The sequence below is a fragment of the Amblyomma mixtum genome, chromosome 1, assembly GCF_055824585.1.
Source record: "Amblyomma mixtum isolate Tamu chromosome 1, ASM5582458v1, whole genome shotgun sequence".
Lineage (NCBI taxonomy): Eukaryota > Metazoa > Arthropoda > Arachnida > Ixodida > Ixodidae > Amblyomma > Amblyomma mixtum.
Genome location: NC_143012.1, coordinates 101251525 through 101271280, shown reverse-complemented (window position 1 = coordinate 101271280; position 19756 = coordinate 101251525). Strand labels below are relative to the sequence as shown.

Here is a 19756-nt window from a genome sequence, read left to right as displayed (position 1 = left end):
TGCGCCGTAATCTACATGTGTGCAAGAAGTCTTGTACAATTCCTAAAAAGCCACCGCGGTGACTCAGTGGTTATGGCACTCGGCTACTGACCCAAAAGACGCGGGTTTGATCCCGGCCGCGGCGGTCGAATTTAGATGGAGGTGAAATTCTAGAAAAGCCCGTGTACTGTGCGATGTCAGTGCACGTTAAAGAACCCCAGGTGGTGGAAATTATCCAGAGCCTTTCACTATGGCGTCCCTCATAGCCTGAATCGCTTAGGGACGTTAAACCCCATAAACCAACCAAACCAACCAATTCTTAAAGGTGCACTAAAGAGGAATCTGAACTCACCTTTTTACTGCGGGAACTTGATCTACATGTTCCGAGCATTCTTAGATCTCCGAAACATTGTCTTGTGCGTCTGATATCCGTAATTTTAATCAGATTGAACGTCCCGGCTCCCGCCTTTTTTTGAACTTGCTGCAGACAGTAGGAGGAGTCAGCCAACCTTTCAGCCTATCCCGTGGCGGCTTGCCGCTCTGCCTTCAGAGGAGTGATACGCAGTGATTGGTGAAAGCAAAGAGTCCACATGTATTTTTATTTCCGTGGGCCTAATTTGCAGCTGTGTAGTCTCTGACTGGATCTGTTTATTCATGGAAACGTAAAAAACGAACTAAACAAACTTCTCAAGCCTTTCAGAGTGAACTAAGTAAGCCGAGCACCACTCCAGGGGGAAGCTTGTATCTATTGTATCACCAGTGGGTGCCCACAGCACGGGAGGTGAAACCCCACTTTTCCTGTATGCGAGAGGCAGTTGCTCAAACCACTGCTGCAGTATGATATGACATTAGAATGGGCCACAGAGTGTTTGGAGTTTTTAGTTCGTGTTTTGCACTGTGCCTTGGTCTGGCGTGCTGCTTATCTAGTTGGTAAAATGATTTAATATTTCTGTGCTGAGTGGCAGAACGAGAGAGCACGAAGGGTTGAGACCACTGCGGTTGGGGAATGCACCACTGTGGGGCCTATAGTAATGCAGGCTGTTTTGTCGGCCAAAGAGGGCCTTGGGGTTGACGGTGGCTCCCCCTTGTGCCGTTGGCAGGAGAAAGAGGACCTCATTGCTGAGTGGCACCCGGAGCCCCTGGTGTCGAGTGCGCCACCCCCCGAATACGTGCTCAAGCCAAGGATAGTGAGCAGGTGAGCGTCTGCCACTGTCAGCCGAGGCATCCCTCATCACTGTGCTGGCCAAGGTGGCACGCCCAGCAGATTGAAAAGGGCATTCATTCATTCATTCATTCATTCATTCATTTTTACCATGTCTCGCAAAATAAAAAAGAATTGCTGCACCCATAGCCATTGGCTAGTGTCAGGTCCATAGTTAACGTAGGATACAAATGCAAATGCAGATGGCAAGAGAATGAAACAAATACAATTCATAAGTAATTCATGACGTACTTATCCTAGGCAGCACAGTGAGTATAGGGCTACAGTTTTTTATTTATTACAAATACCTCAAGGGCCCTTGGGTGAGGGCTTTACATGAGGGGTGGGCTAACAACCTGGTGTTAATAACAGATTTTTTCGATGGCTTTCTTGAAATGGTCCGGGTTTGTATGAAGGATGGTACTTGTGGGAAGACTGTTCCAGTCACGCGCTGTTTGGATGAAGAAGGAATGAAGATGGGTCACGGTGCGAGCAGCGGGTGGGCAAACGGCCTTGTGGTGGCTTGTGCGGGCTGAAAAACGATGAGCAGGCTGAGTAGGACAGTGGGAAGAAAAGTTATGATAGATTTTGTGGTACAAGCACAGCCTTGCAACTGTGCGACGTTGCTTGAGGTTAGGTAGGCATGCATTACTTTTGAGGGAAGTAACACTGGTGGAGTATGAGTAGTTTGAGTAGATGAATCGAACGGCGCGATTTTGGGCAAGTTCAATACAGTTAGTTAGGTTAAGCTGAGCGGGGTCCCAGATGGCAGATGCGTATTCTAACTTTGGCTGAATTAATGTTTTATAAACTAGTAATTTAACTGCTGGTGAAGCTAGACGTAAATTACGACGAAGGTAGCCGAGAGTTTTGTTAGCATTGTTAATTATCCGCGTTATATGGATAGACCAGTTAAGGGTACTCGAGATGTCAACACCAAGATACTTAATGGAATGGCGGGGTAAAACACTAGAACCGTTATACATCACAATAGTTTAAGGGGGGAAGCTGGTCTTAGAAACAAAATTTTTGTTAATGAAGTCACAATGATGGAATCATCAAGAAACATGTATTTTTGCATGCTGATTCCAAATATGTAATTTAATTTTATGTATAACAAGTCCTTGCACACTTACATAATATGTTATGTAACTTTTTGTCGAGAGCTTTCAATAAATTTTGCTGCAGGAAACTTGTCAGGATGCATGCCATTGGCTTGTCTTGACATCGAACTATGCAATGAGGGCAAAATTATCATCGTGCCTATCATGGAAGTTGAGTTGCAGGGTTTTGAATTTGCCACTTCACAAATGGGAAGGAACTGAGAGTTTCAAAATCCCATAACCCACCTTCTATAACAGGCAGGATGATAATTTTACCCTTATTGCATAGCTTGATGTCAAGAGAAACCAATGGCATGGAATCTAACAAGTTTCCTGTAGTAGAATTTCATTCACTCTATCGGCAAAAGTTACCGAACTTTTTGCATAAGTGCACAAGGACTTGTTGCACATAAAATTGAATTAAACAATTAGAATCAGCACGCAAAAATGCATGTTCCCTGAAGACTTCGTAGTTGTGACTTCATTAATAAAAATTTATTTCTAAGACCCTTTTCCCCCCTTAACTCTTTCACTACTGCGTCATAGGCCGTCGTTTGCATATGATCGATTCAAATCGCCCGCGCAAAAAAGCTCATTTTGGAGCGTCATGGACGCATTCCGCCATCTAGTTAGCGAGCTCAACAACTGCTCTTTTGATTGCAGCCTTGGTTTCAGTGTTTTGACATGAGGGGGTGCCGTGAAAAATAAAACTTTGAACGACCGCAGCAGCGTCAGCCGGAGCAGCGTCAGCGTCAGGAATTTGCACTTTGCACTGCCTTTCGCTGGTGTTCTTCTTTTAAAACACAAAAGAAAGCATCTGGTTACAGCAGTCGAGATTTGGTTCTCATCGCTGTCTATATTAATATGCCAGAAATAGATGGCTGCAATGAGCTCTGAGCATTTTCGTCCTGTACATTGTCTGGACAACAACTTTAGGCGTCACTGCATTGAAAAAAGTTCAGTCCCCAGAAGAATTGTCCATAATTCGAGTCATCTGTATTGATGGGGCACGACTGTATGCCTGCGGGTGGCACATCGCTGAAAGCAGCGTGTTGCTGGCCTGGGGGCAATATATTCTTGCATCCAGGTCACGGATAAGCTTACGTATTGGCATGTTTTATATATGGAACTGACCCACGGTTCCCTTCAAGTTGGGCTTGTCTGGGATAAACTATATACAAAGCTATGAAGTGGCCTGGTGGGCCATTTATCATCATCATCGTCATCATCAGCCTGACTGCACATTGCAGGGCAAAGGTCTCTCCCATGTCTCTCCAATTAACCCTGTCCTCCGCCAGCTGCGAACACCCTATCCCCGCAAACTTCTCAATCTCATCCGCCCGCCTAACTTTCTGCCGCCCCCTGCTATGCTTGCCTTCTCTTGGGATCCACTCCGTTACCCTTAAGGACCAGCGATTATCTTGCCTTCGCATTACATGCCCTGCACAAGCCCATACTCATATACTCAGGTACCCATATTCCCTTGCTGCTGTTGATCTGCGTGGCTTATTTGTCACAGCAGATGGTAGTGCTGTTCGCTGACCTGGTTGTTTACTCCCTGTTTTGGACTGTGACTCACGGAATCACTGAGGAAAACTGTTACCCGTACTGTAAGCCAGAGTACAGCTTAGTGATCTGAACGAAAAAAACTTAGCGTTGAAACAGGACATAGAAAGATGAGGACAGGACTGGGCTACATACAGCTTACAGCTGTATACAGCTTAGTGGCCTGCAGTGGAAACGGCTGTATGGAGCACACACGGGAGCAATGCTAAGCAGGCCGTTTTCACCACAACTCACAATAAAACGTAACTGGCTAGCCACGAAATGACTAAGATTAATGTCAGAAATTGCAATTCGTCCCTTTGACATGCTGTGCACACAACTGTGTATAAATTGAACTCTCAGCTTATTTTGAGAATGGACCGCATCTAGCAGTGATTTCCTTGTTTCAGATGAATTTCACATCCTTTGTCTTGCAAATAAGTTGGTTTTTAAAGTGATATAGCTAACATATTAAACGATATTTTGCGTAACCGGGGGCTCAGTAGCACATCGTCTGCTGCAACATAATTTTCCACCAGTAGTAACAATCTTTTTGTTTTTTTGCAATTTCAAGGTATTGTGCGCCTTCCAAATAGGAGTTATTTTCATTATCCTTGAGGTATTTACTTGATGAGTAGCGGCAATTCGATGTTGTTGCTTTCATCAAATATGGCACTTTGTATCAAATTTTCCGCATCGCTACAAAACAAATCAACTGCTAGCATTTTGCACTGGAAACCTAACAAATTGTCTATCTTAAGGCTGGAATATACTGTTTTTAGGCGGAAAAATATTTCATCTCGATGGAGATAAAACATGGTGCATCAAAGGAGAGGCTCTAAGGCATACCACAATGAATTGTTCTTTGAAGTCCTTCACGTGCTACGATTGCAAGCTGTTGTAAACCTCGAGATATCCTCATGCATTTCACAAGGCTCGAGTGAGGCTACACTTGTAATCGTCCCTAGTTTCACTAGTGCCTTGATCAGTGTATGCTGCCTGAGTACTGCTTCATGTGGGGTGAAGACGTGGGAATAAAAGTAAGGCATTTAAGGCAAAAAAGCTGGGCTAGTTGGTGTTTGGATTGAGAGGACATAGTAGTAGCGCTAAAAAACAGGGACGACAGGGTAGACAAAGACAACATAGGCGCTTGTCAACACAAAGACAACACAGGCAGACAAAGACAACACAGCCACTAGCGCCTGTGTGGTCTTCGTCTACCCTGTCGTCCTTGTTTTTTAGCACTACTACTATGTCCTCTCAGTGGGAATCAAAATTGTGGGCCTTTTTAACCACTTTCCTAAAGAAGAGAATGTGATGGCTTTCACCTTGCGCACTTTACGCCGTCAGAGTGCCCCCTGAGTTTTTTTATGAGGGGCGGCTGAGTGAGCCCTTGCTTTTGTTGTTGTTGATTGACACAGCCAGGTGGGTCGCCAGGTGGTGGTGGACGGCCGCCAGTGCCTGAACCTGGCCAGCCACAACTACCTGGGACTCACCGACCTGGAGGGCGCCCGGGAGGCCGCCATCGAGGGGCTGCGCCGCTATGGGGTGGGCTCCTGCGGACCACGGGGGTTCTTTGGCACCGTCGGTAAGAGTGTGTGCACACTGCAGTCCTTTGCAAAATGGTGTGTTGGCAGCCTCTAGTCGGATACAACCCAAGTCTGCAGTGAAGCTCCCCCCACGTGCAGCCTCCGCGCACAGGATTCCTACACGACAAAAAGTAGTCCACTGCTTAAACGTTTCTTGTTACCTAAACATGAACCTCATCCCAAGAAAAACATTACGAGCTCTAGACTTTTGATACGTGGATTGTTTGATATAGTCAAACATTAACAAGCTGATTTCGTGTACTGTTGCGATTGGCCGGTGGAGTAATGCAGGGTGCCGCAGATCACGGCCCAGTGTTCGCAACTGCTGTTTTTTTTTAAGTTGTATCCTACTGTAGATTTGTTTTGCTTTGTTTTTTCTTCCTGTTGTGGACGTAAGTGGCAGTGGGAGAAGAATGGGATCAGTTTATTCGTCTGAATCCTCACGAACACTGCAATCTGTTAGTGAGAAAAGTTGTGGAATGGAAATGGGTTCCGAGGAAAGGAAAGGTGCAGTGACTTGTCTCGCTCTCAGTGGACGCCTCAAGATTGGGCTGTGGGAGAAGGGATGAAAGAGGCAGTAAAAGGCATGATAATTTCAACTGCCTGGGCCTTCATCCCACGTCTTTGTGCTGAGCAGCCAAATGCCCCGACTACTGAGCCACTGCCGTGGGTAGCTCTTCAGGGCATGCTTGCTCCTAACTTTTCCACTTGAGCACATTAAGTGGTGACCATGCGTATGCACCCAATTACAGGAAGACTTGCAGTACTTCGTGCATGGGGTCTTTTCTCCCAGCCTGGACCTTGGTGGGTGGCGTCTTGGCAGTGGCGATTTCCTTTTAACAACGAAAACTAAAGAACTACAAAGTGCAACTCAGAGAAATTTGGCACTCTTAACAAAATATGCATGTCCCACAAATTGCCAGATATGCATATCTTTTGGTCAAATGTTTAGGGGAATCCCCCAAGGTGGAGTAGATTTGTAACAAGGGAGTAATTACTCATTGACGTCCACCCGAGAGCAGCCATACGGCCACAAAGGAAAGCTGTACAGCTTTCCTTTGCAGCCGTATGGCTGCGCTCGGGTGGATGTCAATGAGTAATTACTCCCTTATTATGCATGTCTTTTGTCTGTTAGATGGGAAGTGTCATAGAGCACTAGTTAATATTAGTGGTTAACATTGATTTAAATGGCAAAGAAGCAGGCCTTTTTTTGGTGCACTAGGTGGTGCAAAAAACTTGACGCAAGCAGGCAAGTAGAATGAAAAGGGATGTTTTTGGGCGTGTGTGATTATTAAAATCTTCAGGTATGAATCAAGTACGAACGTGAAGATAAAGTGGCTTCGAATATTGAATGGAATATCGTATATCTGTGAAATAATATTTAAAAAAAATGGTAAACAGGCAAATGGTTTCACCCTTACTTTTTTTCAAACTAGTGCATGGACTTTGCAACTGATATGAACATAATTAGACTGACTCAGCACCATATAAAAAAAGTGTGATATGCACAGAGGTGTGTGCTATTTGACTAGTTAGCATCAAATTATCCAGCTTGTATGTGGCCATGCAAAATGAAATGCATAAAATGGCTCATGACTGGCAAGTAAAAATAGCATGGTTGCTAGTAAAACCTCATTAACGCAGAGCCTGAGTTATCCAAAGGTCGATCAAGGCAGTCAATTTAGTTTCTACTGATCTGAAAGTTTAGCATCAGTAGCTTGATAACTTTAAATACTCGTTTCTGTCTCAGCAAACATAAAATGTTTATCCTTATCACACCCTCCATGCATCATAATGCACATTTGTCTTTTAGGGGTTTCTTAAAGAACTCGTCACCCCTGCAGCCTGAGTGCCATTGAAAGAGAGCACTTCTCAAAAGGTGCGAAACGATAGCAGATCTCTGAGCAGCCTCCCAAGTTTGTGGATTTGTGCAAACCAGATTTCTGCCCCCAGCGGCCAAACAGCTCCCAAGTGTGCTTGTACTTTTCCATGAGGTTTTTTTTTTCATCATCATCATTTATTTGTTGCCCTTTGTTGCTATACAAATATATGCAAACACTGCTCGGGCCCATAGCCAATGGCTAGTGATGGGTCCAATAGACAAAGGTATACAAGCATGCAGGAAACAATATCCCAAAATAAAGACAGTAAGTTAGCATACAGATAGCTATACATCACTCTCAACACTTGTAAGAGCATCAACAAAAGAAACACATATATTACAGATTGTATAAACTAAAAACTTACAGATCAAACAAAACTCGTAGAACTTACACAAGAATTAAGGCATCACAAAAAGCTAGGGGAAAATAGGTAGGAAGTCTTTTCAAAGCATCACAAGGGTACAACACACGAGAAGAGGATAAACAGAGTTTGGTACACACTTTTTAATTGCAAAGCTTTTTTACAATAGACGCAAATGTATAAATCTATATATAAATCAAGGTTTCAGTATTCGGCTATATATGCATATAATATAAGGTAGATATCTAAGAAATGTAGTAATTAATGAAAGTATGAACTCAAAGTGTGTGATTCTTTTTAAGGTAATAATTTTTTATTCCAGAGGAAAAGTTGTAGGCAGTCTTTAGGTCATGTGGTAGGTTATTCCAAATTTTTACGCCTGTAAACTCAAGGAGACGCTCACCATATACATTCTTCTTAGAAACCATATACAGGTTTCTTATAATTTTGATTTAAATATGCATTCTGTTGTGCATGTATTTAACTAAACACTGTACTCCTTGTAGACCCAGAGGCTCACAGCAGTGAGCGTGGGGAAACTTGCCTACGGCTGCCAGATTTTATATGTAAATTCATGGGACCACCGAGGCTTGAGACATGTGCTTGGATTAATGCTAACAGGCAGAACTTTTGCACGGCTCTGACAAGGATAGTCAGATAAAACTGAAGTCTGCAGTGAAGCTCTGCCCACATTTGGCCTCTGCGCACAGAATTCCTCCACGACGAGAAAGTTGTCCGCTGCTAAATGTTTCTTGTTACCTAGACAAGAAGCTTGTCATAAGGAAAAAAATTATGAGCTTTAGAATTCTGATGTGTGGTTTGTTTGGTGTAGTCAAACATTAAAAAGCTGATTTCTTTTATAGTTGCGATTGGCGAGCAGAGTAATGCAGGACGCCGTGGACCGCGGCTTCAGTGTCAGCAAATGCTGTTTTTTTAAGTTGTATCCTCTGTTTTCTGTTGTATTCTGCTGTTTTCTCACTGAATATACTTAATATTTTTGTGAATTTTTGTGTGAGTCTCTCAAATTCTGCCGCATTTTTTTTCCCTCATAAACAACGCATATCTTTTTTATTTTCTTTATGGCATTAAAAAGACAGCTCTACTACTCACGCTATGCTTTATGTAAAGCACAGCTTTTAAATCAATGGGGGAAAAACTGTTTTGTGCACCACACCCTAACCTTGCCTGTTTTCCTTGTGATGAGGAAAGAGTTTCCGCACAGCTTTTAGTGTCTTTGAACATTACCTCTATCCTCAGCCATTCTTGTTGGCCTACTGTAAAAACCGAAATATTGGTCGGACTGGAATATAGGTTGACCCCCCAACTAACCAATTCTAAAAATGAAAAAAATCTTTTTCAACGGCACAAGTACTGAAAGACACCCTCACCTCAAACAAATGCAGCTCAACCAGTTGCACAGTGGTGACAGTATTTATTTTCATTTAGATGCTGCTTGTACGTACACCCGGCCAATTCTTGAACACTATCGTGCGACCATCGACCCGCGTGCTTGTCAGCGCCTTATTAACGGTGCTGAGTGGCGAAACAAGCGAGATATGCACATGTGTACACATGCGCTTTCTCTCGCTTCTTTCGCCGCTACGTGAAAAGGTGCTGACAAGCACGCGAGGCAATGGCCGGGCGATACTGTTAAAGAATTGGCCGGGTGTACAGCACAGAGAAGGGCACGAAGTACACGAGCATTACTCCGAGTCATCAGAGTCGTCCGAACTCGAGTCGGATGACAATCGCTTCTCGCTGCCCACATCCCATAGAGCATCAACCTCTGTGCCGTCTAGTGCATTGCTCATGATGCATTTTCAAAAAGACTTGCGCACCGTCTTTGTGGGAAGAGATTTCCATGCTGACAACACTGAGCGACAAACGAAAATAACTTTGTGTCAACGGAAACACAAATTGGCGGAGCCACAATGTCACCATACACTGCTGCTTCTGATGGCAATGGTGATGGAAGCTATTGACTTCACTTCCCCATTGTTGCAAGACCTTCATAGTTTTTCCGCCAATGACTGGTATATAAGATGGGGGCGACTTTTTGCCATGATCTTTTAAAAAAGTTCAACCTATATTCCGGTTTTTTGCAGTACCCACCTCATAGATGAGTACTGGCAAGATAGAACTGTCGTATACCTTGTTCTTGAGGGATACTGGCATGCTGCTGCTATTCGTGACCCGAGAGTACCTGTCCGATCCATTCTGCTGGCTGTTTTGCTCTAACAGTTTTGCGGTCGTTGCCTGCCCCTGCTGGATGCCCTAGCTCTCTTACCATATCCAGGCTGTTGAATGTCGCTTGAGTTTTTTTTTTATTTATTTTTATTTAGGAATACTGCTGACTCCTTCTGGAGTCCAAGCAGGAGTGGGAAACACACATGAATAATACCAAAAATACAAAACAAAGTCAAAGAAAAAAGTCAGACATTCATACTTTTCAAAGCGGCAATGAATTCCACTTCGTCAGGAGAATCAACAACATTCTGAGGCAGCCTATTCCAGTCGGACACAGTCTTAGGGAAATGGGAATATTTAAATGAATCGATACAAGCCCCGGTATTCCTGTAAGATTTTCCCGTGGTTAAAGCGTGTGTTAGCTCGGGGTACAGGGGTAAGGTAGAGAGTCTTGCTTATCTGCGTCTTATTATTGTACAGGAGGTACAAGAACTTAAGCCTGTACTCTGTGCGTCTGGATTGGAGGGTCTGTAGATCCAAGAGATTAACCATCCGTGTCACGCTGTCTGTTCGTCTGTAACGGTTGCAAATAAAATGGACGGCCATTCTCTGTACCTTTTCCAACTTTTCCAACTTGGCGTTGCCGTAAAAACCGGAATATAGGTCAAACTTTTTTTTTTCAAGAAACCATGGCAGAAAGTCGACCCGCCGTCTTATAAACCGGTCATTTTTGGCGGAAAAACTGCAGAAGTCTTGCAACAATGGGCAGCTGAAGTCAACAGCCTCCATCACCATTGCCATCAGCAGCACCGCGGTATGGTGACGTTGTGGCTCCGCCAATAGTAGCGTTTCCGTTGTCGCAAAGTTATTTCGGTTCGTGGCTGGGTGTTGTCGGCATGGAAATCTCTCCCTGCAGAGATGATGAGCAAGTCTTTTAGAAAATGCAGCGCCGCCGTGGTGGCTCAGTGGTTATGGTGCTCGGCTGCTGACCCAAAAGACGCGGGTTCGATCCCCGCCGCGGCGGCTAGAATTTCTTTGGAGGAGAAATTCTAGAGGTTTTTGTACTGTGCGATGTCAGTGCACGTTAAAGAACCCCAGGTGGTCGAAATTTCCGGAGCCCTCCACTACGGCGTCTCTCATAGCCTAAGTCGCTTTGGGACGTTAAACCCCATAAACCAAACCAAACCAAACCAGAAAATGCAGCATAAGCAATGTGCTAGGCGGCGCAGAGGATGATGCTCTACGAAACGTGGGCAGTGAGAAGCGATTGTCATACGACTGGAGTTCGGACGACTCTGATGACTCGGAGTAACACTTGTGCACCTCGTGCCCTTCTCTGTGCTGTACACCCGGCCAATATTCACTTTAAAGGTAGCGCAGACAATTCACCAAATCTTACAAATCAATGATCCACTTCCCCATAGCATATTGCCACGTATCATTGTAGTGTTTGTTCGTTCACGCTCAAGGCTGCAGGAAAGGGTTGTTGTCACTTTTGTTCGTGACGCGAGAAGCAACCAGACTAATCTCGATTGATCGCAGCCATGAAAGGCTGCATCTAGGTTTTTCCAGATTACTGTAGATGATCTTGTCCTGTGATCTGGGAGTTTCCTTGCCGGCTTTAAATTGAGCGATGCCGCGAGCGGCGGACATTCGTAGTTCGACGACTGACGACCACGTTTGTTGCTTACGCCGCCGCCGAGTGATTCAGTTATTTTGCGGGCGCAAGTCAGCCCAAATAAAGAGCTTCGTTTCCAAGACTGGCTGGTGTCTTCCTGACCACTGGACTGCCGTCACTACAACGTGACAATATTTATAAGACCTAAAAGGGAAACTAGGGCGGCTAGTGCCAAGCATTTCAACTTAACAGTGTGTTCCAATGGTTAAAGGCAAAGACTAACAGAGTTCAGTGGAGTTTTGATTTGGAATGGTATACCTGATATTAAACTGAAAAGAAACTTCGTGCAATCTTTCAAAACGTTCCTGATGAATATGTGAAGTTATGGTTATTGTTTTTCTTTTTGTGAGGATGTGTGTATTGTGTACGCTTACTTTTGTTTTTATCTAAATTGTTGAGAATGTGACTTTTACTTTATGAACGCAGTGTATCGTCTTCGCGTGCCGCATTTAAAATTTACAATATTGTGATGGAACCGAAACTAGCCTCTGGTTATGGGTCCTAGAGCATTGTGTGTATTGTACCCTTGTAAATGTTTTTTCTTTTGAAATAAAAATATATAAAATATTCTTTATCAGTATCACGTGACCATTGCTTCGCGTGCTTGTCAGCACCTTATCACAGAGCGGTGAAAAAAGCAATAAGTGCATGTGTACACATGTGCGTATCTCGTAGACGCTGACAAGCACGCGGGTCGATGGTCACACGATAGTGTTAAAGAATTGGCCGGGTGTACATACAAGCAGCATCTAAATGAAAATAAATACTGCCACCATTGTGCAACTGGTTAGGTAGCATTTGTTTCAAGGTGAGGGTGTCTTTCGGTACTTTTGTCGTGGAAAACGGCTTTTTTTTTTCATTCTTAGAATTGGTTTATTTATTAATTTTATTTCAAGATACCCCTAAAGGCCCTCTTCATGAGGGTATTACATAGGGGGTGGTAAAAATTTGAACATGAATATACGGGAAGGAACATCAAACATTAGTAACAGTGGGAAAAAAACAAGAAAAGAGCAATAACTGGTCGTCAGCAAGTATCCAAATGTGGCGGAAAAACGAACCGCAAAATGAACAAAATGAAAAAAAAACAAAGATAAAACAGCGTAATAAACAAAACGAGAAAACAAAACTCAAACACATTACGGTGAGCAGAAACGAACTAGAAAAAAACTAGCCATCGCTTTGATTTTTTAAAACTTCATGAAATGATGTCGCATTCGTTCCAGTTGCGATTGTGGAAGGCAGCCGGTTCCAGTCAATAATGCTTTTGGGTATGAATCATTTGACAAAACTTGAAGTGTGACGTGTGATGCGTTTGATCTTGAAAGGATGGTCACGGCGTGGAAACACTGCTGAGGGTGAGTGAAAGAAATCGTCGTGAAGCAACGGATGATGGTAAATTTTGTGAAAAAGAGTTCAGCGAGAGTTAGTTGGGGGGGTCGACCTGTATTCCGGTTTTTATGGTAAAATTCCTGCCCTACTGTCGGGGCCTGCCATGTTTGAGGGCGTCGGGTGAAAAGCCAGTTTTCAAGCAGAACAGAGATGATGGTGTTGGCTGCACTGTGCAGACATCCACCTGGAGCTGGAAAGCCGCCTGGCCGAGTTCATGGGCGTGGAAGAGGCGTGCCTCTACTCGTACGGCTTCTCGACCGTCTCGAGCGCCATCCCCTCCTACGCCAAGCAGGGCGACGTCATCTTTGCGTGAGTGTGCATCCACTCTCATGGTGTCTTTCCTGTCTTGGCAGGTCACAGGGCTCACCTCGATAACAGTCCGGGTACGAGCTGACCTGGACAGTAAGTCCAAATCCACTTTATTTCCAACCTACAAGTTGCGGGTCCCTCAGGCAGAAAGCTGTCACAGACAGCTTGACTGGGCCCCGGGGGCCAAGAGGCAGCATCACGCAGTGGACCTCACAGCACTATAAAAATGAATATGAACATGAAAATGCAGTGCTTACATTTCCTAAAGAATTGCACACACAACAGATATCAAGATGAATATGAACATGAAACTTTTACAAACAACAAATGCAGTGTTTACACTTCCTGAAGAGTTATACAGTAATATTTCAATATAATATATTTCATTTAAATACGTAAAAAAAAAACAATACACGCTATCACATTATGATGCTAACAAAAGTTAATTGATCAAGAACCAATCAGTTGTCCGTCGTTTGAGTAGTGGTGTCAGTTCTTATTGGTCAATGCCATTAATTTGGAACACAGTAATATTCATTGCCATGTCAGCAAATTTGTTGATTTGTTTCTAAATAGCTAAGTGGGGCAGTTAAATCAATGTGGCTTTTAAGTTTATTATAAAGTGATGGTATGCGGAAGTCAAGAGTGGACCGGCCATAATAATAAAGACCAGCCATGTCTGTAGACTCTCGTATGTAGGAGGATACCTTTTCTGTCCAAGCTAGCTTGGAATAAGTGGGAGGATGCCGGGGTTTCTTTCGTGGCCTGCACCCAGTGTTGGTGCATCTCTCAATCTTTTTCACCAGCAGCGTAGGTGGTGAGGCAGTTCTTCGAGTAGCGTCTAGCTGCTCCAGCAGGCGAGTATTTATTTATTTATTTATTTATTCAAAATACCTTGCAGGGCCCAGAAGGGCATTGAGTAAGGGGGCCAGAAACAACAGATTAAGGACAATAGGAACAGTTAGTTAAATACAATGCGCAATACAAGGGAAAAAGTAAAAACAATCATAAATATACAGGGCAAAACGTAACTACAAGACATATATCACTGCAAGCAACAAAAAAGTAAAATAGCAGAACTGGCATGGCCCTCTCTCGCCTAGCTCCCCCTGCTGACAGTGGTCAGCGACAGCAGGCTGGGATTCATCATCATCATATTTTATTCTCATTGTAGCATTCCAAATTACAAAAGACTTTCCGAGCCAGTAGCCAAAGGTTAGTGAGAGGACCGACAAAAAAAATGTACAATGCAGGCAACAATAATATAGCAAAAGACATGGCACTGAGTAAAATTCAAACTAAAACAATTGGATTGAGCTGAGGAATGTTTTGGTTGCTGTCATATATAACTGTCTACTGTATGAGATGATCAGCTCCCTTTAAGACAAAGTTGAAGGGGTCACGGAAATCTGTTCGATCTTATCAAAAGTTCGTAAAGGGTCTGTGAGTATGACATATGTGACAAATTATCTGTTAGAAGACAGCAACGAATAAAATTACCTTGCGATGAGGAGATTACTGCGGAAAATGCATGCAGGGAGCTAAAAAAGAGAGGTTGTGGAAGAAGCTCGACATGTTAAACAAGAAAGTTGGGCTAGGTGGTGCGGGGACACTCTCCGAGACATGTTAACTAGCGCGAATGAAACAGTGGACAGAGACAGAGAAACAGCCAGGACACACGCTAGCTCACGCTTAGGAGAGCAGAAAGTTGGGCAAGTTGGTTGATATGCACACTGAAAAAATTGTGCAGAAAAAACGAGGACAAAGCAAAGACAAGGACGAGCGCTACGAGCGCTTGCCCACTTGAAAACAGCATTGGTCTAGTTTTAGTGGAAAAGCATTGTTCAACGTGGTCGCAACCAAGAATCTTGTGTGAAGCTCGTAGTAACTCGGGTAAGCTCGGGTAAGTTCATAGAAGTGTCACGCTGAGTGGAGAGAGGGTGTGAAGATGAAGAGTGAGGAACGTGGCTGCACGTGTGCATACAAATGCCAGAAAGAAAAGGCTAAGAATGAACACATGGTTTCGCACATCAACGTGGTTTAACTATGTTGAAACCCTACCACCTTTTTTTTTTTTTTTTTTCAGTCTCTTATCCTCTCCCTTCTGCAATGACCACTGATGTTCTTGCTTTCCTGTTTTGTGCTTTCCAAGCTGTCTAGCCATGTGGTGCAGGCCGTGAAAGCATGTGACCGTCTTTCTCTCATATATCCCACTCCTGCTGGGTGGCTGTAATCCACTAGACAGCCAATGCAGCCATGGCACTGATACTGTAGGACCACATTGAATCTGTGTGCCATGAAAATACCCATTGTGACGCCGCTTGAGTTTAAAATTTGACTCAGTTTAGTTTAAGCACAAAGTCACCTAGCACGGGATGGGCACTGGATGCGGGGAAGTGCTCGTGTGGGCTGGTACGGCCAGGCAGCACTGTTTCAGTGTTTCTTTTTTTATGTGCGTGCCTCGAGAGTGCTGCACGGATGTGGAGCCCGGGGTCACTACGAGTCACAGTCGCATTCAAAAATGCCAGATAAAGTCGCCACGAAAGTTTATCTTAATTGAAGCACATAAAGAACAGTTCATGTTCACCCCGTGATGCCCAGGCATTCAAGAATGTTGGATGAAAGTTATGAATTTCCAGGATTGTTTCGCTACAAGGTCCGTTCATTGCAGAAGTGCAAAGAACTGGGAGATTTATCAAGGGGACAGACGATCACAGCATAATTAATTTTAGGTAATTCTGATAATTTTCAAATGCCGAAGGTCGATGAAACTGTGCAAGTGCTGTAAAATCTAGGTGCATGCGGTAAATCGGGGGCAAAATTCAAGACTTCTCCATCTCCTGCTAATACAGCATTACGGCTACAAATTCTGCCGTTAGGATTAGCTTTGTAATAAGGGGGTAATTACTCATTGATGTCCACCCAAGCGCAGCCATACGGCTACAAAGGAAAGCTGTACAGCTTTCTCAGAAACTTAGCAGTTAAAGAAAAATTCGTCCTGGTCCAGGGTTCGAACCCGGGGCCACCGCTTCACCGGAGCAGTCGCTCCACCAATTGAGCTAACTGGGACGGCAAGCTTATGGTAGGGCGAGAGCGAATTGATCAATAACTCGAAGTTAGGGTTAGCTCTTGCACGAATTTATCTTTCAGCAGGCCTCCTGTATCTCTGGCAGCTTACACATTGTCCCTGTTGGTCAGATATTTAGGGGAATCCCCCCCAAGGTGGAGTAGATTTCTAATGAGGGAGTCTGTCTCTGTGGTTTTTAGGGATGCGGAGGTGAACTATGCCATCCAGATGGGTCTGCTGGCATCACGGAGCCAGGTGTACTACTTCCGCCACAACGACATGGGCGACCTGGAGCGGCTGCTCCTGGAGCAGCAGGAGCGAGACACCGCCGACCCCCGCAAGTGAGTATGCAGTCCAGGGGAGTGTGGCAGAAGTGTTACTGGAAGGTCGAGTCAAAGTGCAATAGGTGGGAACCAGTATGTCAAGGCATAATACAGCAACAAGAACTGCGTAAATCACACGTCAGGATAAGCAGTGCCAACATTGCTTATTCTACATATACTTGTACGTAGTAATTCAGAGGCCTGGATTGGGAACAGTTCGGGATAAAAATTAATAGAGAGTACCTTAATTATTGGCGATTCACTGATCACATTGCCTTGCTAAGTCACTCAGGAGATGAGCTGCAAACCATGATCAGTGAGTCAGACAGGCAGAGTAGAAAGTTCAGTCTAAAAATTAACATGCAGAAAGCCAAAGTAATGTTCAACAGTCTAGCAAGGGAACAGCAGTTGACAATTGGTAGCGAGGTACTGGAAATCGTAAGGGAACACGTCTACCGTATTTACTCGCATAATAGGCGCACTCGCATAATAGGCGCACCCCTAGTTTGGTTGCGAAAAATCAGATTTTTTTATTTCCGCGCATAATAGGCGCACCCCGAACTTGGCACTGTGATCAATACTGTATTTACACGATTGCAAGCCGATGCCTCGCCGCCCCCCGCTCCCCAATCTTTATTTTAACAAAGTTTTTCCTGAACTGACTACTGGTCTTCACTAGTGCTGCTGCCGTCGCAGCTGCTGCAGACCCACAGCATGTACAACGACATCGCGTAGAACAGGCGCGCACAGTTTTCAGGGATGCTCACTTTAGACGTCTGTTTGGAAAGTTTCATCTCCAGCCGGAAACGTTCCCGACTTAGGCCCGCGAAAACCTCGGCGCCTGGAGTCGCGTATGAAAATTTAGGCACGCCGCAGACGCAACTGCCGCACTTCTCGGCCACGTCGAGTTTCCGACCTGCCGCACGTTTGCCGTGTTCGAGAGAAAACTCTTAGCCGTGTAGCTATTAAGGTGCTTGCCCGTCGAGCTAAAACAGCAACGCTCGGCGGCAAAACCACAAACCACAATGAACTACGTGCTACCGCAGATCCCGGCACTTGATAGCAACAAAAAAAAACAAAAAAAACTGGAGCTGGTGATGCTGATGGCGATATGGATAGTTAACGCTCGCGGCGGAAGAAAACGTTGATGATGATGATAAGCTTAGCCTCGGGCGCCCTTCGTGGGCGGCGTCTGGAAGCTCCTTTGCGCGTGTGTGGCTTCCGCGATCAAGTGCCGTTGCGCGCAGCCAGAGCCGATCGTGGAGGCCTCGACGCGTGCATTTCGAAGGCTATTCTCGCGTGGGTCGTGGAAAGTTTCAGTGTGGCCCTTACACGTTTTTTTTTTTTAATATTTTCTGCGGGAAAACGGGGTGCGGCTCGTACACGAGTGCGTTTATGCGATATGTTCAATTTCGCGAGTCGAAAAATTTCCGGAAATTTTACCCCCGCGTAATAGCGCACCCTGAACTTTGAGCCGGATTTTCTCGAAAAAAAGTGCGCCTATTATGCGAGTAAATACGGTACTTAAGGCAGGTAGTGACAGCTGGTTCGGATCATGAGAGGGAAATAACTAGAAGAAGTAAGAATGAGGTGGAGCGCATATGGCAGGTTCTCTCGGATCATGAATGGGAGTTCACCAATATCCCTCAGGAGAAAAGTATACAACAGCTGTGTCTTGCCAGTACTCACCCATGTGGCAGAAACGTGGAGGCTAACGAAGAGGACTCAGCTTAAGTTAAGGACAACGCAGCGAGCTATGGAAAGAAAAATGATAGGTGTAACGTTAAGAGATCGGAAGCGGGTGAGGGAACAAGCGCGGGTTAATGACGTCCTAGTTGAAATCAGGAGGAAGAAGTGGGCTTGGGCAGGGCATGTAATGCGAAGGCAACATAACTGCTGGTCCTTAAGGGTAACGGAGTGGATTCCAAGAGAAGGCAAGCGTACCAGGGGGCGGCAGAAAGTTACGTGGGCGGATGAGATTAAGAAATTTGCGGGGATACGGTGGCCGCAGCTGGCGAAGGACAGGGTTAATTGGAGAGACATGGGAGAGGGAGTTCACCAATATCCCTCAGGAGAAAAGTATACAACAGCTGTGTCTTGCCAGTACTCACCCATGTGGCAGAAACGTGGAGGCTAACGAAGAGGACTCAGCTTAAGTTAAGGACAACGCAGCGAGCTATGGAAAGAAAAATGATAGGTGTAACGTTAAGAGATCGGAAGCGGGTGAGGGAACAAGCGCGGGTTAATGACGTCCTAGTTGAAATCAGGAGGAAGAAGTGGGCTTGGGCAGGGCATGTAATGCGAAGGCAACATAACCGCTGGTCCTTAAGGGTAACGGAGTGGATTCCAAGAGAAGGCAAGCGTACCAGGGGGCGGCAGAAAGTTACGTGGGCGGATGAGATTAAGAAATTTGCGGGGATACGGTGGCCGCAGCTGGCGAAGGACAGGGTTAATTGGAGAGACATGGGAGAGGCCTTTGCCCTGCAGTGGGCATAGTCAGGCTAATGATGATGACTATTTGTTGCTGTCACCCATGATTTTAACAACTTTTCTACATGCATTGCTGCTGATATGGGTACCAGCAAGTAAAGCTTGCCATTCAGGACTTTTTTTTATGGTCATCTAATCGGTAGGGTGGTTAAACCCTCTTCTGGACAAAAGCATTTGCTGGTGACCTCCAGTTAGTCTTGTCCTGGAAAGGATGAACTGCAGTCACGGACCAAGTCAGCGAAGATAAAATCAATGCTTTGGCGCTCATATCGGGTTCCTTCTTCATAGCGAAAAGTCCACACGGAATCCCATTTGAGTTGTATGGAACCCCGTACAGCTCATATGTCCTCCTTGTATGGGGTTCGTTCTTGTTGTGAACAAGGAACCCGAAATGAGCACCAAAACACTGATTCCATCTTGACTACATTATTAAGGCGAAAGCCTTTAATGACTTATACTCACGGCCATGACTCTGCCCGTTACGTCTGAAGTGAAAGTCGTAACTAGTCATTACTGGCCCTAAGTCATGACTAACTAGTCATTAACCAGTCATCAACTAATTAGTCATGACTAACTACTCATTAACTAAACATGACTTCGAGCCGCCGTGATTGCTTAGTGGTTATGGCGCTTGGCTGCTGACCTGAAA

The 19756-nt window shown here is 44.9% G+C and overlaps 1 protein-coding gene across 1 annotated transcript in view; it reads left to right on the top strand.

Annotated features, from left to right (window-relative positions):
- Spt-I (serine palmitoyltransferase subunit I) overlaps positions 1 to 19756 on the top strand; it is a 42650-nt gene that overhangs the window by 6074 nt on the left and 16820 nt on the right. Inside the window, exons 3-6 of the mRNA XM_089555090.1 lie at positions 1080 to 1174; positions 5250 to 5416; positions 13095 to 13227; positions 16495 to 16635. Of these exons, the coding sequence (XP_089411216.1) occupies positions 1080 to 1174; positions 5250 to 5416; positions 13095 to 13227; positions 16495 to 16635 (536 nt within the window). The remainder of the gene's footprint in view (positions 1 to 1079; positions 1175 to 5249; positions 5417 to 13094; positions 13228 to 16494; positions 16636 to 19756) is intronic.